The 7,495-nt window shown below is 36.8% G+C and overlaps 2 protein-coding genes across 5 annotated transcripts; both read left to right on the top strand.

Annotated features, from left to right (window-relative positions):
• The first annotated feature begins 200 nt into the window (after nt 1-200).
• LOC111486710 (60S ribosomal protein L7a-1) lies at nt 201-2,945 on the top strand. The gene is made up of 7 exons (XM_023133942.1): nt 201-318; nt 1,190-1,234; nt 1,329-1,530; nt 1,986-2,155; nt 2,256-2,384; nt 2,466-2,558; nt 2,648-2,945. The coding sequence occupies exons 1-7, from the start codon at nt 316-318 to the stop codon at nt 2,777-2,779; spliced, it is 774 nt and encodes a 257-aa protein (XP_022989710.1). The 5' UTR covers nt 201-315; the 3' UTR covers nt 2,780-2,945.
• Nucleotides 2,946-3,583: 638 nt separating this feature from the next.
• On the top strand, nt 3,584-7,460 carry LOC111486628 (cation/H(+) antiporter 15-like). 4 transcript variants are annotated; one of them, XM_023133807.1, is made up of 4 exons: nt 3,584-3,743; nt 3,842-4,128; nt 5,102-6,097; nt 6,183-7,460. In XM_023133807.1, the coding sequence occupies exons 2-4, from the start codon at nt 3,871-3,873 to the stop codon at nt 7,404-7,406; spliced, it is 2,478 nt and encodes an 825-aa protein (XP_022989575.1). In that variant the 5' UTR covers nt 3,584-3,743; nt 3,842-3,870; the 3' UTR covers nt 7,407-7,460. The 4 variants fall into 4 exon arrangements, with proteins under 4 accessions (XP_022989575.1, XP_022989574.1, XP_022989576.1 ...); XM_023133808.1 differs by having other exon boundaries at nt 3,628-3,720; XM_023133809.1 differs by lacking the exon at nt 3,584-3,743 and having other exon boundaries at nt 3,868-3,958; nt 4,045-4,128.
• Nucleotides 7,461-7,495: the final 35 nt, after the last annotated feature.

The raw sequence follows: 7,495 nt of genomic DNA on the forward strand, positions 1-7,495 counted from the left end.
AAAGAAAAAAAAAAGGGAATGTAATTTATTATAAATGATTAAAATATATTATTATACACGTGGATAATTGGTATAATGGTTTGAAAATACAATAAAAATAATTAAAATTATTATTATTTTATATTAGATTTAATTTTATTATTTTTAAATAATATATTTTTCAGCCCGTCATATTAGAGAAAGCCCAAAAGAACATAAGCCCATCTTGTTCTTATTTTGCCCTAGCCGTCTGCTCTCCCTCTCTGCTTCAGTTTGCCGCCGCTTATTTATATTCCATCCTTCTTCTCAATCGCCCTTTCACCAGGCTCGGGTAAAATGGTATGAATCTCTCCACTCTCTTCTCTCTTTTGATTCTGTTTATCACTTTAGTTTGCGTTTCTGGAGCTTTCAGATTCAATCTTTTGTTTTCAGATGCTATAATAGAATCAGTCCATGAATGTGTTTTTGTTTGGATGACTGAGCCCGAAAACTATGTATCATGGTTGCATTGCTGTTATGTTTTCTGTGATTTTTAGTTTTGAAATTTCTAGATAAATTTTTTTATTAGGTTTTGAGAGAAGTTTTCCTCTCGATCGTTGGACAAAATGGTGTGTCATTTGATGCTTTTGAAATCACGAGGTTTTGATCGTTGAATCTGTTTGGCTTACTTTGATATGAAGTAGTTTTTGGTAGAGGTTTATTTTGATGTGTTTGTTATCTGTGATGTGTTTTTGGCATTCTTTTGTAGAATGCTTTCTAGGCAGCTTGGCTGAGTTGAGACTTGAAAGACATTCACCTTTTGGATTTGCCCACTTAGTTTTATTTCATGAACACTCTTGGTTTTCTGGCCTTTACTACTTATTAGCTTATTGATTGCATTCAAATCCCTTGTTTGAATTTTAGTATTCTAAAAAAGCGTTTATGTAATCAAAATATGTTAGTTGTACCGATGGGCAGAGTTTCCATTTTTATGTTGCAACAAAATATGAAGAAAATGGTTTTGTCTAAAATTGAAGTGTTTCCATGCTATCTTTTAATACTTTCAAGACTCTAGGAGAGATAAAAATCTATATGTTTTAAGATGTAAGTTCAAATATCTTCCCCTTCATCTTTGTGTGTTATAGTTGATTTGTTCTCATTATGATTTCTTAGATGTTTGCATCTTTGCCTGGAATGAATTTACTGACATTATTTTATTGTATTTTTAAAGGCGCCAAAGAAAGCTGTTGGAAAGGCTTTGGCGAAAAAGAAGGCGGTAAGTTATTATTTTCCTTGATGCATGTTTTTTCTTTTATTATTGTTCTGATTTTTTTGGTTGTTTTTTTAATACAGTGTTGTGTTGTTAACAGGAGAAGGTGGTGAATCCACTATTTGAGAAACGGCCAAAGCAATTTGGAATTGGTGGTGCATTGCCGCCGAAGAGGGATTTGACTAGGTTCGTCAAATGGCCAAAAGCTGTTCAAATTCAGAGGAAGAAGAGGATTCTTAAGCAGAGGTTGAAGGTTCCTCCAGCGTTGAATCAGTTCACTAAAACCCTTGACAAAAATCTTGGTAAACTATTAGATTTTAGTTGTGATTGTTGTCTAGTTCTTTTAAGTTATGCCTTTTTAACCATATTTGATTAATGAGGTTCTAATGCCTTCAATGATTTTTACTTGTTAATTAGATGTTTCATAATTTTGGATGTTTCAGTTTGGTTTCATTGAGACTGTTTCTTGTTTGACGTTGCAAATATATTTTCAAAGTTGATTACTGCTGATCATAAACTTCAGTCTCTGAATTTTGGTTGCTGATTGATCCGTGCCTTCATTTTTACTGATGGGTTTTTATTACTTTTGCTGCTCGCTTTGGTCAATTGGAAAAAATGTAATAGAAAATTCCTTATCTGATTCCAACAATTGTGCCTGGTCAACATTTATTTTGTTTTGGTTAGATTATATGTATACTGTTTCCTTTACCTCTGTTCTTTGAATTGATATCAAGTTCAATATGTAATGTGTATACAGCCACAAACCTGTTCAAGATGCTTTTGAAGTATAGGCCAGAGGACAAAGCACAGAAAAGGGAGCGTCTTATTAAGAGAGCTCAGGAAGAGGCTGAAGGCAAGCCACATGATGCCAAGAAACCTATTGTTGTTAAATATGGTCTCAACCATGTCACCTATCTCATTGAGCAGGTTCTATTTTGTTCGGTCGTCGTACATTTGAATATTTTTGTTATCCAACCGTTATACTGCCTGGAATCATGTATACTCATGATGTGAACTCCCTTTCCAGAATAAGGCACAGTTGGTGGTGATCGCCCATGATGTGGATCCAATTGAGCTCGTTGTTTGGCTCCCGGCCCTCTGCAGGAAGATGGAAATTCCATACTGCATTGTTAAGGGAAAAGCACGATTGGGAGCGGTAACTATGACCGTTTATTTGCGTTACGTTTCACTCTTTTGAATCCCAAGTACCATTGCTTTTAATTTTCCTTTATAACAGATTGTCCATCAAAAGACTGCATCAGTATTGTGCTTGACAACCGTGAAGAACGAGGATAAGTTGGAGTTCAGCAGGATCCTCGAAGCTATTAAGGTGATTTACATAATCGCTTTCATCGCTTCTTAGCTAACATTGCGATTTGATTGGCGTAGTTTTAATATCATGTCCGATGTTTGTTTTAGGCCAATTTCAACGACAAGTATGACGAGTACAGGAAGAAATGGGGTGGTGGAATCATGGGTTCCAAGTCCCAGGCTAAAACTAAAGCAAAGGAGAGGCTTCTGGCCAAAGAAGCTGCTCAAAGAATGTCTTAGAGATGAGAGTTGGCAATTATTTTTGGGTCATAGCTTCTTCAATATCATCATGAGAGAGTTTAGAAGTTTTGTTTACTTTTCATTTGCTACTCATTTGCTGATTTCAGATCTAGTTTTATTGTTGCACTCTTTTAATGGTTAATACTTTTGATTTCATATCCTCACACGAAGAACTTGGGCGGACGTATCATTAGAGATGTTCGACTATAGGATGGGGATGGGAAAGCCTTCTTCGACCCTGTCACGTATTTTATTTCTGTCCTTGTGAAATCTTCCTTTTATTTTTGTTTTATCTCTCGGGCTTCTTAGCCCGAAGGAAGAACTGGATGATCTGCTCAAACGTTCCAGTAAGTAGAAGTAGATGCCATCTCTTTTATTGAGGAGTTTGCTCCTCCATCCGTGGAAACTGGGATGAGTCCAATCCTAGGGCTTTAACCTTTCCAGATAGTGGTCCATTTACATATCTTAAATAGGCTTTTCGAAGATCGGTTGGTCTAAAATTAGCTATGTCGGAAAAGGTCATTAGAGTTACAAATTTACGAACAGCGTTTTATTTTTTTTTATTTTTAACATAAACTCTATTAAAAAATTTGTAAAAATACTTATAATAATCATATATTAGGTTTTACTAATATAATTATTAAAAATTCAAATTTTATTATTATCGTTTTTAAATATTAATATTAGAAATATTAACAATTTAATTTCAAAATGGACTACATTATTTTACTAATACGCGCGAATAAACATAGATATTTATATATGTAACTCGAGCTCAAGTTTTTCCCATTACCCAAATTCGAAAATGGCTTCCATTGCTTTCTTCTCCCTTAGTTCCCTGAGAAGTTCTTCAAAATGGGTGTTGAAACTAATTCTGTTCAACAATATTTCGTTGGCTTATCAGTTTTTTTTTTCTTTCTTTTTTTGAACAGTTAGAGTTAGTAAGTTATTTTGTTGCGTAATTGTTAGTATATTTTAAGTTCGAGCTTCCTGGAATTCAATCAAACCTACAGAGATTATTCAAATAATTTTTCCTTCTGATTCTGTTCTCTCTTCATTCAGGGATTTTCACTCACTTTCCAGCTTCGAAAATGAGTTCGGTTTTAATGGAGCCTGACGATTTAGCCGCCTTCGTCGGCGGCAGAGCTAGTCGGACATCGATGAACTTCACGACTATCTGTACGTCGGCCCACCGGATTCATTCCACCGGCGTTTTCTCAGGCGTAAACCCTTTGGAATTCTCAGTTCCTCTTCTTTTGTTGCAGTTTGGAATCTGTGCTGGAACTATCATCTTATTTCATCAGCTCCTCAAGCCCCTCGGCCAACCCCTCATCGTCTCTCAAATTTTGGTAACTTTTCTTTTCTTGCTTGGAAAGTTTTCGTTGAATTACGTGTTTAGTTCATGAATTTTGGTTATATCTGATGTAGTTTTTGTTTTTGGAGCGAAGAATTCAAACCAATTCTTAAGAAAAATGAAATCCATGTCGAGAATCGAAGAGAAATAGGCATTTAACTAGTTTAGTCCATGAATTCTCTGGTTATATATGATATAGTTTTTGTTTTTCGAGCTAAGAATTCAAATGATTTCGTAAGAAAAATGACAACAAATAGGCAAAAATGAAACAAATAGGCATTCCACTAGTTTAGTCCATAAATTCTTGAGTTATAAATGATGTAGTTTTTGTTTTCAAAGTGAAGAACTCAAACGATTTCTTAAGAAAAACGAAACTCATGTTGAGAATCGAAGAGAAAATAGGCATTCAACAATTTAGTCCTTGAATTCTTTAATTATATTTGATATAGTTTTTGTTTATGGAGCGAAGAAATCAAAGATTTCTTTAGAAAATTGAAACCCCATGTTGAGAATCAAAGAGAAAATAGGCATTCAACAAGTTTAGTCCGTGAATTCTTTGGTTATATCTGATATAGTTTTTTTTTTTAGAGTGAAGAACTGAAACAATTTCTTAAGAAAAACAAAACTCATGTCAAGAATCGAATAGAAAATAGGTATTCAACAAATTTAGTCCATGAATTCTCTGGTTATATCCGATATAGTTTTTGTTCTTGGAGTGAAGAACTCAAACGATTTCTTAAGAAAACTAAAACCCATGTCGAGAATCGAATAGAAAATAGGCATTCAACAAGTTTAGTCCATGAGTTCTTACGTTATATCCGATATAGTTTTTGTTTTTAGCGTGAAGAATTCAAACATTTTCTTAAGAAAGAAGAAACACAATAGACTTAATTTTCAAAAACTAAGAACACCCCGTTAGCTTTTCCTCTTGTATATCTCGATATCTTATTGGTTTGTGATTTGAACAGGGCGGTCTAGTTCTCGGTAGTTCGGGTTTGAGCCACATGAAGACATTTAGAGACACAATTTTCCCCCTCAGGGGATTTGTTTTCCTCGACGTAGTTACTTCATTTGGCACTATATTCTACTTCTTTCTGGTTGGTGTTCAAGTGGATATCTCAATTATGAAGAAAATTGACAAGAAATCCCTTGGAATTGGGACTTTTTCTGTGATTTTGCCTTTGATTCTTACATCCCTTTACTCAACAGCCTCGATGAACTCTGTTGACACCAAAACTGCAAAATCTTTACTCATTGTTTCTGCTGCTGAATCCTTCATTAACTTCCCCATGGTTGCTTCCCTTCTTTCTGAGCTTCATTTGATGAACTCTGAGTTTGGTAGAATTGCTCTAACATCTTCAATGGTTTCTACTATCTGGACTGCTTGTTTCCTAATGATAGGAGCTTTGGTAGCTCCACAAAACGGGGCCGTAGCCGAGTCCATGATATCACTTTCTATCTTCATAGTGGTATCAGGTACGATCATTTTCATCGTTCGACAAGCGACATCATGGATCATAATGAATAACCCGACAGGGGAGCCATTAAAGGAGGGCTTTGTGGTTGCTCTGCTTTTAGGTGTTCTTATCACTGCCTTTAGCAGCAAGGCCTTTGGTTTGCATATCTATTTTGGCCCTCTTATTCTTGGTGTTTCAATACCTCCAGGCCCTCCCATTGGCTCAGCCTTAGTGGAAAGGCTTGATTTCATTACCTCTTGGGTTTTCATGCCTGTTTTCTTTGTTAAGCTTGGCTTGGTTATCAATGTTTATAGCATCAAGCTCAAGAACTTCTTGGGCGTGTCGTTTGTTATCTATGTTAGTGCGTTGGGGAAGTTTCTCGGCGCACTTGTTGTTGCTGTTGTGTACTGTAGAATGCCTGTGAGAGACGCTGTGTCGCTCGGTCTCGTCATGGCTAGTCAAGGAGCTTTCGAGCTCGGTATGTTTAAATTGATGAGGAAGGAAGGGGTAAGGTGTTTTGTTTTGTTCATTGATTACCTAAGATTTGTTCTTAGAAACAAACTCATTGCATTCCGTTTTGGTTCTTGTGCAGAGGATTGATAGAGGAACTTTTGCAGTTATGTGCATTTTCTTGATGGTTTTGGTTGCGGTTATTACTCCGATAATCAGATATCTGTTTGATCCTTCGAGAAGATATACTGTTTACAAGAGAAGAACTGTTATGGATTTGAAACCCGGGTCTGATCTTCGTGTTTTGATATGTATTCACGACCAAGAAGACGTTCCGAATGCTATTAACCTACTCGAGGCCTTGAATCCGACGAGACGAAGCCATCTTATTGTGTATATGCTTCATCTTGTCGAGCTTCTTGGTCGTGCTAACTCGCAACTCATTCCTCACAATCTTAAGAAAGATAGGATTTCAACGTCGCGCCCTTCCAAGCATATCGTTAATGCCTTCACATACTTTGGACGGAACAACCGTCAAACTGTTGCGATTTTCCCTTTTACTTCAATAACTTCATCTACAACCATGCATGACGATGTTTATTCGCTTGCGCTCAAAAAAACCGTTTCGTTGATTCTTATTCCTTTTCACAAGAAGTTTTACTCTAATGGGGTCATTTCATTGTCCAACTACGACATGAAAATGGTCAACAATGAGATCCTCGACAAGGCGCCGTGCTCGGTCGGCCTTGTTGTTGACCGTGGAGTTCTAAATCTGTCAAGATCTGCTGCAACTAACTTGCATTCTTTTCAAGTAGCTGTGGTGTTTTTAGGTGGAGCTGATGACCGTGAGGCAATGTTTGTCGGGGCAAGAATGGCTGGACATCCCAATATCAACTTGACACTGATTCGACTCTTGAAGAAGGTGAACGTGGTGAGGGATGATGTCAAAGAGACAAGGCTTGACAGCGAGGCCGTGCTCCAGTTTCGAAAAGCTACCACAAACAACCATAGAGTGATGTACATAGAAGAGGTGGTCATGGATGGCACAGGAACAGTCTCGGTACTTCGTTCAATGGGGAATAGTTTCAATCTCGTGATCGTCGGAAGACGACATAGCTGTTGTTCGATGCTGGTTCAAGGGTTGGTGCTGTGGAATGAGCAGACAGAACTCGGGGCGATCGGGGAGGTGTTGGCGTCCTCAGATTTCATGGGGAATGCCATAATCTTGGTTGTACAACAACACACAAAATTAGTGAATGAAGAACAAAATAAGGACAATGAAGATACTGTGACTCCCATTGATAGGCATTTAGCAAAGGATGAAGCAGAAGAGTTGCCTATCCAAACCAAACCATACATGTTTTGATCCTCCTTTACTAACTTTCTTCATTCAATCCAAACTTACTTTGGGAAATTTTTTGAATTTTGTGTTTTTTTTTTTTTTTTTTTTTTTTT

The sequence above is a fragment of the Cucurbita maxima genome, unplaced genomic scaffold, assembly GCF_002738345.1.
Source record: "Cucurbita maxima cultivar Rimu unplaced genomic scaffold, Cmax_1.0 Cma_Scf00011, whole genome shotgun sequence".
Classification (NCBI taxonomy): Eukaryota; Viridiplantae; Streptophyta; class Magnoliopsida; order Cucurbitales; family Cucurbitaceae; genus Cucurbita; species Cucurbita maxima.